The following is a 19,209-nucleotide window of genomic DNA, read 5'->3' on the forward strand; positions in this document are numbered from 1 at the left end:
AGGCTTAAGCCGCCATCTTCGAACTGAAACCCAGCTTTTTTCTGCGTTCGCTTTGTTTACAACGCCAGGACGACAATCATGGCTTCGATGGCCCTTCGTGATCAAGCGTTACGGTTGATGAGGCTTGTCGGAGCGGCATCGTAAGCATCAATTACCATTAAGGCTATAGTGATATGTCTGTAGAATTTTATATATCTTCTGCGAGGTATAAAAAGCCCGTGACTGGACGTACAATTTGGGATGGGGGTGTGTTTTTGCAATACCCTCCCTGGTATTCCAACTGGAACCAGTTTTACATGCTACCAATCTCAGTGTCTCTGTATATCGTAATTTTCAGAAGGTATTAGAAGCATTTTTATTTTGCTCTGCTTTTGCAGATGTAGATGTCCTGCTCACTCTCAAAACTTCTCACCAGGTTTGCAGTCCTTGATCACTTTGGGTCTCACAGTCTTTTTGTTTTCTTATTGTCATTCTTCCAAAGTAATTTCATTTTCAAGGCATGTGAAAGTTCCACATCAAGATAATGCCAGTTTACCGATTCACACGCTTCTTCGGTGAATTTAATTTTTTTTTTTATAGTACCAAGACTATCATCTATTGCGAAAGATCATGTGGAACCGGAATGTGCTTTTGAGGTAAATAAAAATCTTAGAGTATTTATTGAGCAGTGTATTGGTTTACTCCTCTATACTTAAGTGCAACCTCTACAAAAAAATAGTATGATTATTTATGAGCCACTTTTAAATTTCCTTTTGGAGCGTAGGGAGAAGTTGACGCCAAATCACAAGTCACTTACAGCTTGCATTAGTGCACCCCTTTGAATTAGTAACAGCAAAACCCCAGGAGAAACCTGAAGAAATGCTTAAAGGCAGGGCAAGGGGGGCAATCCGCTTTGGACCAATGTGTATTCCAAGTCGTTTTATGCTTTGTAAATTGTGATAAAGTTTTAGCTGCTGCATTAACACTTCACAACTGAAAACCAGTATGTATATTCTCCATATTGTTCTGTATATAAATCGTATGTCACTGAAAAGGAGAATTTATTTTAACAATCAAGAACTTCCTTAGGTTTCGTCTATAATTTCCTTTATTCTCCTCGCCTCAATAGTTGATTCAGCAGTCGTGCTTAAAGGAGTCACACTCAGACATTTATGGGTTACTAGGCTTGAAAAATGACAGCTCACTCAGTTTTTTTTTTAGAGTTTATAGGTATTTTTGGTTCATATATTAGGTGGCCAATTCCAGCATTAGATATGGTGAAGGAGTTACAAGGGAAGTTGGCATGGTGAGTTTGCTGCAGCTCGTTGCAGTTACACAGCAATATTGTGATATTTCTACTTTATATCCTTGTTTAAATTGTATTTTAGGATTTGTTCCATTTTCTAAAATCACTCCTTTGAAAGACCTTGAGACACTCCTTCACAAGGAAGGGAAAATGAATTAAGTCTTTAACCAAGATTAAAACTGAAATGGAAAATTATTTGGGTTGTTAATAGGCCATTTTACAGTTGTGTACTTAGTTGCCAAGCCTTTGATTCAGAGTGAGGCTAAAGATGACCTTGTTGTGATAGAGACCTGTATCTAGTTAGCATGATAACAAAGTGATTTACATTTGAAAGGCAGCAAGGTTTGTATCATAACAAGGTCATCCCTAGCCTCACTCCCATTCAAAGGCTTGGCAACCAAGCACACAGCTGTAAAATGGACTATTGCACTTGATGCTATTAATAGTGTAGACAGGATTCAATCTGCATTCTTGTTGGCAGGACTTTGAAAACCGTGGGTTGAAGAAAGTTTGTGTGATCACAGATCAAAAGGTAGATAAAAAGATCATGCTCACTATTATATTTTGTGTAAGTGAATTAATTGTAACTGAATCAAAGGTTATTATTCAACAATTTTTGTTTAAAATACTGATGAGAAACTGACCTTCCCCACAAAATGATGTCAACTATTTTTATCAAATCTATTGAAGACTTCATGCAAAATAAGAGCTGGTCATCCTGAAGCAACTGGAAAAACTATGTATCTAGAGGTTTAGCATGAGTATATAATGTCAATTAATTTTTGGAAACTACCGTATAAACTACTATGTATTGTGTGTAACTAACAGTGATTGAAAGTGATTTTGATTACACAAGCAGAAAAACATACCCACAGCATGTTGATCTTGATCAGCTAATAGCTGTGGCAGGGTACTTAATCACTTACTTGTAAAAATAAAGAAAAGCATAATGAAATGATTATAATAGAGGATTTTTTCGTTTAGTTGGTGACTTTGCCGCCTGTCAAAGAAGCCATTGAATCCCTTGAAACCAACAAAGTCAAATATGAACTTTTTTATGAAGTTAGAATTGAGCCAACTGATGCCAGGCAAGTACAGGTATTTTCTCAGCTAGCTATTATTATAGATTGCATTAATATTAATAATTCATTAACCCTCTAACTCCCAGAAGTGATTAACATGTAACTTCTCCTTATGATGTTGATACATAACCTGGTAAACAGGTAATGTGAATACTCAAATTTATCAGGTAAAATAAAGGCTGATAGTTTTGTAAGAAACTGTGTGGGGCTGCGTCGGTGGGAGTAACGAAATAATTTGGATATATCAACAAAGTTGAATGGTAAATTGGCCACCGTAACGATTACAAAAGCTGACGTTGCGAGCGTTAGCCCTTCGTCGGAGCGAATAGAGGAATTGTGGGTTGTGTGTGCTTTTAAAGGCAGAAAATGGAGCTATGATATTGGTGGGAACATGGCAACGAGAAAAACACGAATAAATTAGTGGAATGAAAAGCGTTCGTTGATCCCTGTGGGATTTAGACTGCCGGTTTGAAAGATGAGCTTTTGTTCAAAAGCTCATCTTTTGAACAAAAGCTCACCTTTCAAACCAGCAGTCTAAATCCCACAGGGATCAACGAACGCTTTTCATTCCACTAATTTATTCGTGTTTTTCTCGTTGCCATGTTCCCACCAATAACGTAGCTCCATTTTCTGCCTTTAAAAGCATACACAACCCACAATTCCTCTATTCGCTCCGACGAAGGGCTGACGCTCGAAACGTCAGCTTTTGTAATCTTTACGGTGGCCAATTTATCAGGTAGAAGTTATTATTATTATCTCGATCTAACACCAAATTCTCATAACTAATTTACAAGGAATATATAGCAGGTAGGGGGGAGAATTTACAGTTAGATCTTGGTAGTTGTAGGGTTAATAATTAGTAACACTTCAAAGGACAAGTGTCCTTGAAATAAACTACCCTGCAGATTCACTCTAGAGAGCAATTTTGTTCCATAGTTGATTATTATTCTGTCATTCTAATTTTTTGTTTCCTTTTTTTTTTTACCAGTTTTAAGGCTGCCATTGACTTTGCCAAGCAGGGTGAATTTGATTCTTTTCTGGCCATTGGTGGTGGCTCTGTGATTGACACAGCCAAAGCAGCCAATCTTTATCTTTGTCATCCAGAAAATGAATTCTTGGATTTCGTGAATGCACCTGTCGGTAAAGGAATGCCAATTGACAAGCCTTTAAAGCCTCTTATAGCAAGTGAGTGGGGTAAATAGCAATGTAGTTTTAATTTTTTTTTGGTTTTATTTTTATATATCTGATTGGATTTAAAAATTCTGTTCCTGTGCATCAAAAATTTGTAACTTTAACCTGCAGAACAAGCAACTTGTACTTTGCTATTGCTTAGCCTGAAAACAAAATTTGAAAAAGCCCATTTCGTTGGCTTGCATACTCAAACTTTGTGGGCTCAAATCTCCTCCAAATTCAGACTTCAACCCTCTTTACAAAACAGTTTTCAGCCAAATATGATGAGCCACATCAGTGTTAAATGCTATTTTTATTTATATATTTTTAATTTTTTTATACACATCAAGTTAACAAGTTTCTTTTATGGGTTATCATTCATTTTTTGAAAAGCAAACCTTTTCTTTAATAATTATTATCTTTAATTCATATTGTTTACATTGCTTCAGTATTAAATGCTGATGAAGGATGTGTGATTTGTTCCACAGTTCCAACCACAGCTGGAACAGGTAAGTAAATCGGATCATTATTTTTTATATTAAAAATACCACTCATGGGTGGATCCAAAAATTCAGAGAGGGTTCAGGGTGCAAAAAGACTGTTACTGGAGAGTGATCTGAAGCTCTCTGCTCTTCCAGCCCCTCCTCCACCAACCTCCGGACAAAGCAGTGGATCACATCCATGGAGGAGCCGTTGGTAGTACCCTGGGGGGGGGGGGTGGAAATTGGGTTTTGAAGCTCAAAGCCAAGGCTTTAGAAGAAAGACTTAATTAGCATTGAAATCTCTTAATTCAAAAACTGGTTGAAGAGTTGCAGACGAAGGACTGCAGTTGGAATCAGTGAAAACCTTTGCGGAAGTCATCCGCAACCTCCGATGATGACTTCTGCTGAGGTTGTCAAAACGTCATTAGGAACGTTACGCAAACCACTACACAACGGCAATGAGGACGAAACAAAACGAAATATCTAATTGGCAGATATTTCTTGGCCTTCTTCTGCCAAACAACATAGTGAAATCACCAAAATTTACGTTGTTTGAGAAAGAAAACGATGGCCAATTATTTAAGTTTAACTTTGGAACTTAACACTGCTCACATACGTGATGCTGAGGTTAAGGTATGGCGCCGTAAGAGACAGTTAACACACCCAGCCATTCACGAAAATCTAACGATCAATTTAAATTAACTTTTCAATCGACATTTTCTTCGCCGTTGTCGTCGTGACTGCTTAAGGTCCCTAATTACCACTACCGACGAGTCTTTCCCAGGACCACTCTTACCCAGACGATCTGACTGCGCAATTAGCTGTCACTCCTCGTTTAAAATCATTTACTGTGTTGAAAGTGTTTACTTGAAGTTCGCATGTGGTCAGAGTTCTCTTGCAACAGTACACTTGTCTTATTAACCTTTCATAGGTAGTGAGACGACGGGTGTGGCTATTTTTGACTACGAACCCTTGAATGCAAAAACAGGTATTAATTTATTTAATTTTGCGTGTCATAAAACCAAAAGAAACGTAATCATAACAGAGCGAAGGAAGATAGCGCAAGTAGCCAATGCGAACTGAAAAGAAAAAGTTAAGCAAACCGCCGGAAGCGCGGGAAAACGCCGCTTTGCGACTACATTTAGTTTTGAATCTGATTGGTGGAGAGGATGGCGCGAGTTTCCTGAACCAAACGCGAGCAAAGAAAAACAAAAGTAATGGATTCCCGGATTACTTTCAATACTCAATTGACTAACGATTTTGATATTCCTGTTGGAATAAAAAAGAGAGAGAAAAAGGTATACAGAAAACCAGTGAATGGCCTATCTGGCTAATCTGCTACGTAGCTCTATATCAGTGACTCACTCGGCTGCGCCTCGTGGGCTACCATTTTATTCTTGCCATAGTTTGACGTCACCTGTGATTATTCACTGAAAAACACCTTATCAGACGCACAGCAACACGGAATCTCTTTGTTAAGTTGATGGACCAAGTGATTTACGTTTTTTTCGCTCGTGTTTCAACTGTTTCTCTGCCATTTTCTCCTTTGTTCCTTTTTGGCCGTTTTGGTTTCTTCGGTGCTGGTCTTACGACGCACAATCGAATTTCAATCTTAATGGCTCTTTGAACGACATTGTGAGCAAACGTTTCTCTGTGCGCAACATGAGAAATATATTCTTCACCCGTTTCACATCCAGTATATTTCATCGTGATTTTTCAGGCATTGCAAACAGAGCCATACGTCCAACGCTCGGCATTGTTGATCCACTACATACCTTGCACATGTCTGAGAGATTAACAGCCAACAGCGGTTATGATGTACTGTGGTAAGATCAACCAAAGAATTCACAATATCCATTTTTTGCTTGAGATCTCTAGAAATGCTTTTGGTAAAGCGGCCTGATAACTCATAGTTTGGGTGGAGGAGTCTGGACTTACATACGTTTTTGTCAGCAAATTTGTAGCGTGCGCAACAGTCTGGCTCTGTGAACGTATAGCTAAAGGCTCTAAAAAATTAATGGGTGGGAGAGGGAGTAGTTGGGAACGAAAGAACATTAAAGATTTCCCATTCGTTCCTTTCTCTTGCTCTCAATTTTGTTCTTTTTGCTTCATATCTTCATGTTTCTCCCGCTTCTCACTCGTGACTGGAAGGAAACGGGACAGACCGCTGCCCTCGCTACAACGTCTCGGAAAAGCTTTCAAAAAATGTAATTGTTTTATTATTATTTTTTTTTTTGAAGTCATGCTATCGAGTCATACACAGCCATACCTTATCAGAAGAGAGGTCCACGCCCTCCTAACCCCAATATGCGGCCAGCGTACCAGGGCAGTAACCCTGTAAGTGATGTTTGGTCCAAACACGCTCTCGGTATTGTTGCTAAGTACTTGAAAAGGTAAGATATAGGGAGCTTCAGCACAAACGTTTTTTGAATGCGGACGGCTGCCAGAAGTTTAAAGTTTTCGCACCCGATGCTCATTACACCTTTCGGTCGGCACAATTTGGTTTAAAATGCTAAAACGAGGAACTTGCGGTCGATAAAGTGGTAGTAAAACGCGCTAGGGTTAGTTCAATACTTCCAGTTGCCGTCCGCGTCTCAAAAACAATGGTCTCTGCTTGAGTTCTAATAGAAGCTTATACCCGCGTTTATGTCGTGGAAAGAATTGGAAACCAGAGAATCGGCCTACTCTCCCTCCAGTCCACACAAGCCACTGCAAAAGATGAATTAACTGGAGCCAAAACAGAAAAAAAGAACCGCTTGGCTGTTTTCTTCGTGAAAACTGACAGTCCAAAACGAAAAATATCGAAATAACCAGAAACAGAACCTATCGCCCTCCGTCTCTAATAGTTTGCTCAAAATTGTCCAGAGTATCCTTGACTTTGTGATGATAATACGCCCTGGATTGACTTATTGCACCGCGCGTGACAAAGGTTTCTCTCTCCTTTTCTCCTTCCCCAATCCTTCCCCTTGCTTTGTCACTCGTCCCAGATCTTCCACCCGTCTAATATGGCTACCAAATATTCGCTGCGCTGAGTCTCGCGCTTGAAAACACAAACTGCCGCCTGCTTAGCGGGCTATTGTTGTAACTGCTGTGGTTTAATTTAAAGGCTTACCTTAGAACAGTGGACACTCGGCTGAAATTGGTTTTAAGTCAACTATTTTTTTTTCCTAACAGGTCAATTAAGGACGCTAGTGACCTCGAAGCTCGCTCCAATATGCACCTAGCAAGTGTTTACGCTGGAGTGGGATTTGGAAATGCCGGTGTTCATCTTTGGTAATAGTTAAGTTTCTTTTCACGAGGATCATTCGAAAAAATGGGCTACCTTTACTGGACCAAAATTCCTTCAATTTCAAAAGTGATACCAATCGAGATTTAGTCACACGTGTCTTCCTCGCACTTCAGGCGGTTTACTCGTTTACTTTGTGTTGTCATTGGCATTAGTCTCTATCAAACGTTTGTTGTATTTCGCTGCACGGTGATATCCGCTACTTCCCATGTCCACTTCGATTAATCATTGCCAATGTTCTTTAGTCGCTGATTACATTCAGCTCACTGATTTAGAAGAGCAAAATTAATTAAGGCTTTTTACCCTTTGTGCAGTCATGGAATGTCATATCCCATCTCCGGCCTCGTAAAGTCCTACAAAGCCAAAGACTACGAGGTCGACCATCCCCTTGTGGTAAGTAAAAAAAGTTACTTAGTTGCAAACACAACGCGCCGTTTCGCTATGGTACAACTAAACTGCGAAATTCCATTTCCAAGGCTTTTATCATCAGGTTAAGATTTTCAAAATACTCTTCCCAAATCTGCATTTAAAGGGTGGATATTGTAGAGGGAAATAACACATTTATTGCTGTTTGCATTATGTTTTTATTCCTTAGCCGCATGGTTTGTCCGTAATAATGACGTCACCAGCAGTGTTCCGCTTCACTGCACCCGCTTGCCCCGAAAGACATTTGGAGGCTGCGCAGATTCTCGGTAAGCTTTATTATGTCATACGGTAAGTGCTCTTACATGAAAACGTCAATATCGAAACAACTGCACACCTACCCCTCCCATGATCCATCAACAGTCACCTGACAGCAATAGTCCATTTTACAGTTGTGTGCTTGGTTGCCAAGCCTTTGAATGGGAGTGAGGCTAGGGTTGACCTTGTTATGATACAAACCTCAATTGGTAGAGCGCTGCACTAGTATCGCAGAGGTCAGTGGTTCGAATCCCGTACAGGCCTGATCTTTTTCAGGTCTGATTTTCGCTATTGCATAAATAGCGCTCTCTACTGCGAGGATCGTGCATCATACGTAGATACAAACCTTGCTGCCTTTCAAATGTAAATCACTTTGTTATCATGCTAAGTAGATACAGGTCTCTATCACAATAAGGTGACCTTCAGCCTCACTCTGAATCAAAGGCTTGGCAACTAAGTACACAACTGTAAAATGGCCTATTCAGGGTTAAGGTTAAGGTAGGGTTAGTGGAGGGGTGGGTGCGCAGTTGCTCAGATACTAACTTTGATTCTGATACAGCAAGCTGCATCGGCGTAACGTGTGATAGGCTGAAAACATGGCTGCATCCGTGCTCCACCCCTGACGTGTTTCCACGGGGCGAAAGGTATTTCACTCCCCCCACCCCCCTCCCCCCTCCCCCTTAAACTACGAGCAGTCCGTTATCATTAGCGCATCGACACGAGCGTTTCCTCGCCAGCCGGCCTGAGATCTTGAACAACGCCAGCCATCAAGAGGTCTGTAAAGAGTCATCCACTGATAATTATTGGTGCCAGACTCTCCCGGTAAACCTCTTCCCGACTCGTCGCAAATCTATTCGGGGGCAGAGAAACGTGCGTCCTGCAACGTTCATAATGAGAGTTTGCTTCCACGCTTTTCTCCATTCTCCCTCACGAAGTCATTAGGTTAAATAAAGTTTTGTACTTCACCGCTTCCATTAAATTTCTTGGTAGGATTAGGCGCCTGTAGAGGAAGCATTTTTTTCCCAAGATCCTAGAATTTTTTGAGGAGTGATTCTTCTGCTTGATTAATGTGGACTGAGCTCATCTCCTATCTCGTTCCGTTCGTGCTGCAGTCCAGTCCGGCCATGCACTTGGTAAACCTATCAATTTAACTCGCCTTGGATCCTTTTTTTTTTTCTTATGTAGGCGCAGACATATCGAACGTGAAGCTCGCTGACGCTGGCTTACTACTCTCCGACGCGCTCCGTGATTTTATGTACAGCACAGGAGTAGATAACGGGCTTGCTGCCCTCGGGTATAAATCTGAAGATATTCCAGAGCTTGTCAAGGGAACGTTGCCTCAGCATCGTGTGACAAAACTTGCCCCAGCTGGGGCCCCTGGGGAAGAGGAGCTGGCGAGACTGTTCGAGGACTCCATGACCTTGTATTGATCAACCACTCCAAGGTTGGATCTCTTCTGTCAAGATTCGGGGGCTGAAGCGAATAAAGCCTGGGGTCGAGTTCTGCCTTGATTTATCAGCATGAAAGGCAACCTCGTTCCCAGGGCTTTTCTCTCGCTTGGGGAAAAGGTCCTGCCCCCAAACGAGGAAAAAGCTTTGGGAACGAGTTTGTATGAAAGAATACCTAGCACTTCTGGGTGGAAGTGATATATAATGTGATAGGCGTTTGGGGGAGTTGATTTAAATGTTGACGAAGAATTCTTATTCGAATCTGAGACAGTTGCATGAATACGCAGCGGTTTTCTCGTCTTCTTTAAATATTAGTTTAATGTACAACACTTTTTTTATGCCATCAATCAGTCAGTCAATCAATCACTCAGTCAATCAATCACTCAGTCAATCAATCCCTCAGTTATATTTAATCAACCAATCAATCACTCATTCCATCAATCAGTCGTTTCTTACTCTTTCAATCACTCCCCCACTCGCTCTATCTGTCCAGACATCGATAAATCAATCAGTCAAACAATCAACCAGTCGCTCGATATCAACGTGTTTTAATGGTGCGAGCCATGAGTCATATGCAAACTGGAAGACAAATGTTATTAAACTGGATGAGGTGATACCGTATTCTAGTCATCAACTACAGTGATCGATTAACAGTATACAATCGTTAAATGACACCACAATTTTGATGGACCCTCCTGAATACAGGACATGTAAACTACCGCTAAAAAGTAGAATTACTTCATCGCGTAGCATGAAAACCATGGATATATGCATGTAATAAAATACTTTGCATTTCATTCATAAAGACATCAACGTCAAGTTTAACGAATGACGATATTTCCATGTGGATTAGCCACACCTTTTAAATGGTTTTTTGTTGTCTTGTTACTTTCCGCATGGGTCAGGTAATGCGTTAGGAAAGTAACAATTAATTAATTAATTAATTAATTAAAATTAATTAAGATTAATTTAATTAAATTAATTAAAATTAGATTAATTAATTAAAATTAATTAATTAAAATTAATTAATTGAAATTAATTAATTAATTAATTACCTAACATGCGTTAGGTAATTATTCCTTGTGTTACCATCAAGAAAAGAGTGAACACTGCTGCTGGTGAATACCAGTCTGCGACACACAATGCCAAAGATGTGCGGTATTTCACCAGAACACTGCATACAAACCTGTTTGACCAGCTTTCAAAGAAGAGACCCTGCTGTATTATGTGTTGTGGACGCTCGATGTTGCACAATGCACAACATGAAATGAGTTGGGACTTACTTCTACTTGCAATGCAGCTTTATAGTAACTCGGGAGAGCTGAGAGATGAGAAGTAGACCCAGGGAATAACAGAAAATTATGTGCTGCCAGGTAGAAAGGTTAAGAAACGACGACAGTCTGCGACGCATTGGACAACGTCGGTTAAAAATGAACTTATATTTTACCTACAAGCCTCGCCATACACTAAAGTCATTTAGTTTGTTTCTCACAGGAAAAACTATTCCAAAACTGAATATACATGACGAGCTTTGCCCACCAAAAAAATTTATGCAAATTAGGCTAAGCCGGATCTGAGTTCCGCCTGGCAATTATTAACTGTAAGAGAAGATCTCAGTTCGCGCCCACAGCACGTTCAAGGTGTTGCGGATGAAGTTTCTGTAATTACTTTTTGGCACTTTTCGGCGTCAAAATTGCATAGTTTGGGTAACCCAAAACCCTTAAGCTGACCTTTCTTGTCATAACACGAATGTTTTCCAGAAAGGGACACGCGGTAATGTCGGTGTCTCTCGTGTGCAGGCATTTTTCCAGGTAAAACCCTCGCGTGGAATCAACTCATGTTTAATTTAACGCTCCTTTCATGCGCACAATGTAAGCCAAAGCAATTTTATAGTTAAACGTAAAGATCAGAATATTTTCTTCTAAGGATGATAAATGATCGACGCTGAACTAAATTATACATTGAAGAAAATGCAAAACGGCATAACATGTAAAAGAGGAAATTTGGAAAAATACAAAGTTACGGAAACCACGAAAATCTTCGATTTTTAAGAAAGGAAATTTTTATAATTCCAAGCTAAGTAAGCTTTTCTAGTGTTTCATTCTTTAAGGCTTTGTGTAGAGCGGGGCCTTTGTTTTATAAACCGTAAAACTTAGTGACAAGTCGAAAGGGCTCGCTCTTGGTTATGATACCAAAGAGTAGAGGGACACCACGGTGATCTTCCAGGTGTTTGATCATCGTCGCCGCTCGTGGTGTACTCCGCTACTTAGGTGAGCGAGATCGACGTTCTTCCTCTCTTTAATTTTGACTGCTGTGTGAAAGACCTGATCCTTACAATGAAAAACGGTCGATTGTGCTTTTTCAGTGGCGGCTTTAACGCTCGTCCATATTCAGCGCTTATCCTAAACATGCATGGCATCTCTAGCTATCTGCAAGACACGCTGCGATGTATTATTCGTCCATGTTCAACACAACAACTGCGCTAGTGAGATAGAGAATTGAAAGATCACATTGTTGCGCTCGAAGAAGTGCGCTAAGTTTGCCAAGTTCTACAATGGACAACAGATCGTACGGCCTCCCGCAAGAATAAGGACAAGGTCTATCAGTTACAAGCAATGGATAAGTGGAATTGTAAAAAGTTTTAATTCGTCCGGGCATCGAAAGGCCGATGGTATGTAATTTTGCTCTTTTCCGTTCTTCACACACTGGAATAGCTGTTAAAATTAAATTTAATTGCGGGTTGTGCAGTCAAAATATAACGTCGCCCAACATGGTTTTAGTTAAACCAGTGTCTTCTGAGGCGCTTCCACCAAAATAATTTAGAAGGGAACAACAGCGCTAACCGATTTAATATCTTCTCAAGAACATGTCAAAGTCTATTAAAACGCAGAAATTAAAAATAGTAAGAATTGGTGGTTCATGTTAAAAATCATTAAAGAACAGTTCTCAGTTTGGCTCGATAGTGCTGTCACTTTGCACTAGTTGTTTATAGTGACTTACTCATTACTTTCAGTATTTGTTCGAGCTTTTCTTCGACGAAATAGGGGACATACAAGAAATCGCAATTCACCTCTAAAACAAACATAATAAGCTCTCCCAATTGGACACCAGATATGACTGCGTAGTAATAATTGCGTAGTACGCGAAGTTGCAGTGTGAGAAAAATGAGTGAGGAAAATAATTCTAAGTGCTGTACAGCGCGGTTTTTAACATAGATTACCTAGCTAAATGACCTGCTTGTCTTAGATATTTGATAATATAGGAAGGTCCCCAAGGAATACTAATAACCCGGCGTGTAATTTTGTGATTGACAAAACCTGATAACTCAGGTTTATGTTTGAAAGGGCAAATCATTTAGTACATTTCACTCCAGAAGTAAATAATCTCTTAACTTTCGTAATTATTATTTTGGTTTCAGGCAAATGGTGTCGAGTTGAAAGATACTAAGTTCCTGAAACATACATCCAAGCTTTGTTAGCAGGCATGCCGAATGCTTTTATAAACATTTATAAAATACATTTGCGGCCCCCTGTATGGAGAGAAAAATCCAAAGTTTTTTATTACAGGGATGGTAGAGTGAATGATGTTATTTCTGGTCTGAGTCATCAAAGTTCTGTACCATTAGAGTTAAGAAAGGCTATCGGGGGAATATGGAGGTTGCTGCAAGTAGTAGCTGTTAAACTCTCAACAAGCTTTACAGGCGGCCAATTAAAGAGCATGGGGCAAGAAATCAAGCACGATTCTCACCCAGTAAACTAAAATGGTTGTTGGAAATTGAGATGGACGAGCAACCAGAGAATTTGAAGTAATCTGGTGGCCTGATCTTTTCTCAGGCACTAAAAATGGGAAACTGACCTTGCGATTTTATGTTCCTAAAGTGATACTTTGATTTCAATGATGTGTAGTACACAGTCTAGTTGACTTGTTCGTCATGTTTTCATAAATTTAGTAGCTGTTTCTTGGCAGTTTTTGTAAGTTTGTTTTAAAAAACGATAAAATGTGTTTTGCATTTAGAGGAACAAACTTGTCTGTAGAAGGCTAAGATTAAACCCTGAATACAGCAAAATGACCCTGTAATATTAATGCAATTCATGTCTAGCTGGGCGCACTATACTCTGATGCCCTTCCTTCTGTTGTAACCAAATTCAGAGGAAAAAAAACAACCTGGAGAAACTCTTAGAGTGATAATATCTGTGGACTTTCACCATTTCTATGGTCATCAGGAATGACAGAATAAAGCAGTAACTGTTCACAAAGTCTTAATTCACTTAACTGAAAGAATAATGAGTTGGAGGGAACTATAGATCATTTTTTTCCAAGCATCTCTAATAATTCATGATGGAAATAGTAATAACATTGATAACAATAATAATGATAATAATGATAATAATGATAATAATAATAATAATAACAATAATAATGATAATAATAATAATAATAATGATAAAAATATTTACAATAGTTAGAGAAATAATGTTCATTATCCTGATGGTTATAATTCCTATGATTATTTCCATTAATCTAATCATTATTATTATCATTCATATTACTATTATGATTATTTCAATGTTTATCTATGAACAAAATAGTGTTATTGTTAGTCTAGCTGATTGAGTATCCAAGTGATTGAAACTGGGGCAAAAACAAATTAAGAAAAGACAGAAAAACCCCAAAAACTGTTCAGGACTGCAATTCTTGAGTTGGCTCATTGTGAAAGGTTTTGGGACTTCATTAAGCTAGTGCTGTCTGTAGTGGGCCCTGTGTCAAAGAGAGAAGAGTAGCAGCTGAATTAATAATAATAATACTAAGGACAATGATAGCATTGATTGACCAAAGTCACCCTATGACTAATAACAGATGATACATGACAAGCAGCATAAGCAACACACTTTTCAAAACAAAAAGAGCAAGCTAAAATTGCCATCAGATGAAAATAACTGTCCATAAAAGACTGACAGCATAGAGCTGAAAAAAAAAAAAATGGGGACTGGTTCTGCCATCAGATAACAACAGTCCATAGACTGACCACCCAAGAGAAACAGAACAGATCGGTGGTTCTGCCATCAGATAACAACAGCCCATAATGGACTGACTACCCAAGAGAAACAGATCCACCTGTTAGTTCTGCCATCAGATAACAACAGTCCATGGACTAACTACCCAAGAGCAACAGAACTAGGCAGGTGGTTTTGAATCAGAAAACAACTATTTAAGACCTCTGTACAATGTCTTAGAAAATCTTCTGCATTCTAACAATCTATTGAAGAGACAAACTATCAGAAACACTTGAATTTCTATTTGGGGGGAGGGGGGAGGAATTAAATGAAAATCTACTTGCCTCAGCATGCCATCCTCACTGAGCAGCCTATTTCAATTTGAAAATGATGATCACAATCATAAAGATAATGATAATGATAACAATAACAAATCATTATTATTATCATTTATATTACTATTATGATTATTTCAATATTTATCTATGAACAAAATGGTGTTATTGTTAGTCTAGCTGAATGAGTATCCAAGTAATTGAAACTGAGACAAAATAATCTCAAGAAAAGCCAGGAAAACCCCAAAAACTGTTCAGGACTGCAATTCTTGAGTTGGCTCATTGTGAAAGGTTTTGGGACTTCATTAAGCTAGTGCTGTCTGTAGTGGGCCCTGTGGCAAAGAGAGAAGAGTAGCAGCTGAATTAACAATTATAATAATAATGAAGACAATGATAGCATTGATTGACCAAAGTGCCTCCGACTAATAACAGATGATACGTGACAAACAGCATAAGCAACACATTTTTCAAAACAAAAAGAGCAAGCTAAAACTGCCATCAGATAAAAATAACTGTCCATAAAAGACTGACTGTATAGAGCTGAAAAAAATAGGGACTGGTTCTGCCATCAGATAACAACAGTCCATAGACTGACTACCCAAGAGAAACAGAACAGATTGGTGGTTCTGCCATCAGATAACAACTGCCCATAATAGACTGACCACCCAAGAGAAACAGATCCACCTGTTAGTTCTGCCATCAGATAACAACAGTCCATGGACTAACTACCCAAGAGCAACAGAACTAGGCAGGTGGTTTTGAATCAGAAAACAACTACTTAAGACAAGCCCTCTGTACAATGTGTCTTAGAAAATCTTCTGCATTCTAACAATCTATTGAAGAGACAAACTATCAGAAACACTTGAATTTCTATTTGGGGGGAGGGGGGAGGAATTAAATGAAAATCTACTTGCCTCAGCATGCCATCCTCACTGAGCAGCCTATTTCAATTTGAAAATGATGATCACAATCATAAAGATAATGATAATAATAACAATAACAAATCATTATTATTATCATTTATATTACTATTATGATTATTTCAATGTTTATCTATGAATAAAATGGTGTTATTGTTAGTCTAGCTGAATGAGTATCCAAATAATTGAAACTGAGACAAAATAATCTCAAGAAAAGCCAGGAAAACCCCAAAAACTGTTCAGGACTGCAATTCTTGAGTTGGCTCATTGTGAAAGGTTTTGGGACTTCATTAAGCTAGTGCTGTCTGTAGTGGGCCCTGTGGCAAAGAGAGAAGAGTAGCAGCTGAATTAACAATTATAATAATAATGAAGACAATGATAGCATTGATTGACCAAAGTGCCTCCGACTAATAACAGATGATACGCGACAAACAGCATAAGCAACACATTTTTAAAAACAAAAAGAGCAAGCTAAAACTGCCATCAGATAAAAATAACTGTCCATAAAAGACTGACAGCATAGAGCTGAAAAAAATAGGGACTGGTTCTGCCATCAGATAACAACAGTCCATAGACTGACTACCCAAGAGAAACAGAACAGATTGGTGGTTCTGCCATCAGATAACAACCGCCCATAATGGACTGACTACCCAAGAGAGACAGATCCACCTGTTAGTTCTGCCATCAGATAACAACAGTCCATGGACTAACTACCCAAGAGCAACAGAACTAGGCAGGTGGTTTTGAATCAGAAAACAACTACTTAAGACAAGCCCTCTGTACAATGTGTCTTAGAAAATCTTCTGCATTCTAACAATCTATTGAAGAGACAAACTATCAGAAACACTTGAATTTCTATTTGGGGGGAGGGGGGAGGAATTAAATGAAAATCTACTTGCCTCAGCATGCCATCCTCACTGAGCAGCCTATTTCAATTTGAAAATGATGATCACAATCATAAAGATAATGATAATAATAACAATAACAAATCATTATTATTATCATTTATATTACTATTATGATTATTTCAATGTTTATCTATGAATAAAATGGTGTTATTGTTAGTCTAGCTGAATGAGTATCCAAATAATTGAAACTGAGACAAAATAATCTCAAGAAAAGCCAGGAAAACCCCAAAAACTGTTCAGGACTGCAATTCTTGAGTTGGCTCATTGTGAAAGGTTTTGGGACTTCATTAAGCTAGTGCTGTCTGTAGTGGGCCCTGTGGCAAAGAGAGAAGAGTAGCAGCTGAATTAACAATTATAATAATAATGAAGACAATGATAGCATTGATTGACCAAAGTGCCTCCGACTAATAACAGATGATACGCGACAAACAGCATAAGCAACACATTTTTAAAAACAAAAAGAGCAAGCTAAAACTGCCATCAGATAAAAATAACTGTCCATAAAAGACTGACAGCATAGAGCTGAAAAAAATAGGGACTGGTTCTGCCATCAGATAGCAACAGTCCATAGACTGACTACCCAAGAGAAACAGAACAGATTGGTGGTTCTGCCATCAGATAACAACCGCCCATAATGGACTGACTACCCAAGAGAGACAGATCCACCTGTTAGTTCTGCCATCAGATAACAACAGTCCATGGACTAACTACCCAAGAGCAACAGAACTAGGCAGGTGGTTTTGAATCAGAAAACAACTACTTAAGACAAGCCCTCTGTACAATGTGTCTTAGAAAATCTTCTGCATTCTAACAATCTATTGAAGAGACAAACTATCAGAAACACTTGAATTTCTACTTGGGGGGAGGGGGGGTAAATAAATGAAAATCTACTTGCCTCAGCATGCCATCCTCATTGAGCAGCCTATTTCATTTTGAAAATGATTCAATCACAATCATGAAGATAATGATAACAATAACAAAATCAGTAATAATAATGATAATTATAATAATCATAACAATAACTACAACGACAAAGTCCGTGTTAGTCTGGCCTCTACCTTGCAGAAAATACAGCCCACCAACTGAAGCTGAATTCTTTAAAGGCATTGTGTTGCAATTGGTCATTGAGGCACTCAAGACACCTCACCACGACAAGGTACGAACATTGAGGTGGAAAAAAGGGTCTGTAAAATTGACTCCATGCTGATTCGAGATGAGAAATCTGTGTTCGAAGCTTCTTCAGTTCCACTCCAAGGGAATTTACTCTAGCTGATCTTTCGGTAAGTTAGGAAGCGAGCTCTTCGGAGTCGTGACTGAGTTTGGCGCCAAAAGATAAATTTTTCGCGCCTTCGGGCTCAAAGTCTAGCGTGGCGGAGTTCACCAGATTTACGATAGTCATAAATCCCGCAGATTTAATAAGTTCGTCGGGCATTGTTTATTACGAAGAAGATAGACCAGCTATTAGACAGAACGTGAATACAACGTGAACGAGGTCGGGAACCTGGCTAACCCCACTACTCCGAACGATGAGTTGGCCGGCTGAAGTTCCCGTGTCGCCACACTTTGGATTTCGTCGGGAAATATCTTAAATACATCGCATATGAAATATTTACGCAAAGGAACGTCACATACCTCTTTCAAAAGTAGATACCAATGCTTGCAAGGGTCAAGTGTGGCACTTGTAATCCTGCAAAGACTCTGCGTGGTTAAGTTAGCCGGTGGAAAGCCGCACGTCGAAAATCCGACTGCCTCTATGACTTCATTTCGAATGGTTTCGAAATCGAAAACATGATGCTTTTCGACATTTCGACATGAAAAATCTCGTCGAGGTTTAATATTACAATATTGGTAAGAATTTAACCAGGATACGAGGCCAAGTCGTGCGACCGCCACAGGTTTTGTTCCAAAACAATAACATCGTGTACTACGATCGCAAAGCGTGAACACTGATCGACCACCAAGTAACGCAATACTGGAAATTCGATACGGTTGTTATTCAGGTCGTACGGCACATGAAAATTGCGATATCTTTTGTTACTGTTTTATGGCAAACCAAGCGAAAGAATCATACCTAAATAATCGAAAGAGAGGCTTTTCGAATACGGCGCCTCGCCGGTATTGCCTCTTCTGTGAAAAGGAAGGATCTTTGAAAGACTACGTGATTAAAAATGTCGTTATAAGGAAACAGGCAGAAACAGAGAAAACGCAGTATTTTATGACCATTACACGCACAAACTTCATTTCATTTCATGATTTTGATTTTCATCGCCAACAGATGACCCCGCGTTAACTCGCACGCAATCGCGTATCTCTCGTGGATTCGTGGGCGCTAATCTGTATAATTACATTGTGGTGTAATTAATGTGATGACAGCCACCCAACGCCTTCTTCCCCAAACCTCGGCATCAGTTTACGATGCCTGCTGAGAATTTTTTTCTTGAGCAAAGCTCGTCATGACACAGCGTTAAATTAGAAATGTAACGTTAAAAAATTGCCCTTCGTCGTTCATGTTCTCCAGACAACGCAAAGTTTGGCCATATGCACTTCATATGCAAAGGCCATATGCAAAGGGCGCAAAGAAATTTACGAAGATCTATAATGCACGTGCACAGCTATTG

At 39.2% G+C, this 19,209-nt stretch overlaps 1 protein-coding gene and 2 long non-coding RNA genes across 7 annotated transcripts; 2 read left to right on the forward strand and 1 right to left on the reverse strand.

Annotated features, from left to right (window-relative positions):
- The first annotated feature begins 18 nt into the window (after positions 1 to 18).
- LOC111342289 (hydroxyacid-oxoacid transhydrogenase, mitochondrial) lies at positions 19 to 10,239 on the forward strand. Of its 3 annotated transcripts, none has more exons than XM_088759414.1 (15): positions 19 to 140; positions 378 to 415; positions 580 to 635; positions 1,232 to 1,285; positions 1,767 to 1,817; positions 2,270 to 2,373; positions 3,356 to 3,552; positions 4,026 to 4,046; positions 4,951 to 5,007; positions 5,740 to 5,845; positions 6,260 to 6,412; positions 7,194 to 7,292; positions 7,620 to 7,698; positions 7,901 to 7,997; positions 9,172 to 10,239. In XM_088759414.1, exons 1-15 carry the CDS (start codon positions 79 to 81, stop codon positions 9,414 to 9,416), a joined length of 1,419 nt encoding a protein of 472 aa, XP_088615540.1. In that variant the 5' UTR covers positions 19 to 78; the 3' UTR covers positions 9,417 to 10,239. The 3 variants fall into 3 exon arrangements, with proteins under 3 accessions (XP_088615540.1, XP_088615541.1, XP_088615542.1); XM_088759415.1 differs by having other exon boundaries at positions 104 to 205; XM_088759416.1 differs by lacking the exons at positions 19 to 140; positions 378 to 415 and adding an exon at positions 276 to 340.
- Positions 10,240 to 11,873: 1,634 nt separating this feature from the next.
- Positions 11,874 to 13,457, forward strand: LOC148731818 (uncharacterized). The gene is made up of 2 exons (XR_016000949.1): positions 11,874 to 12,105; positions 12,853 to 13,457. It is a non-coding gene; the product is annotated as an uncharacterized LOC148731818 (long non-coding RNA).
- Positions 12,146 to 18,805, reverse strand: LOC148731819 (uncharacterized). Of its 3 annotated transcripts, none has more exons than XR_016000948.1 (3): positions 18,224 to 18,805; positions 17,487 to 17,513; positions 12,146 to 16,905 (listed from the first exon to the last, which is right to left on the reverse strand). It is a non-coding gene; the product is annotated as an uncharacterized LOC148731819 (long non-coding RNA). The 3 variants fall into 3 exon arrangements; XR_016000947.1 differs by having other exon boundaries at positions 17,650 to 18,805; XR_016000946.1 differs by having other exon boundaries at positions 17,487 to 18,805.
- Between the last annotated feature and the right edge of the window lie 404 nt (positions 18,806 to 19,209).

The sequence above is a fragment of the Stylophora pistillata genome, chromosome 5, assembly GCF_964205215.1.
Source record: "Stylophora pistillata chromosome 5, jaStyPist1.2, whole genome shotgun sequence".
In the NCBI taxonomy this organism is placed as follows: Eukaryota; Metazoa; Cnidaria; class Anthozoa; order Scleractinia; family Pocilloporidae; genus Stylophora; species Stylophora pistillata.

What these genes read in the sequence shown, in the direction of transcription:
- LOC111342289 (XM_088759414.1), top strand. Translation starts at nt 79, where the DNA reads ATGGCTTCGATGGCCCTTCGTGATCAAGCGTTACGGTTGATGAGGCTT. An exon ending in AACCGGAATGTGCTTTTGAG is followed by an intron (nt 636 to 1,231) that starts GTAAATAAAAAT and finishes TTCATATATTAG; the next exon opens with GTGGCCAATTCCAGCATTAG. An exon ending in GTGTGATCACAGATCAAAAG is followed by an intron (nt 1,818 to 2,269) that starts GTAGATAAAAAG and finishes TTTTTCGTTTAG; the next exon opens with TTGGTGACTTTGCCGCCTGT.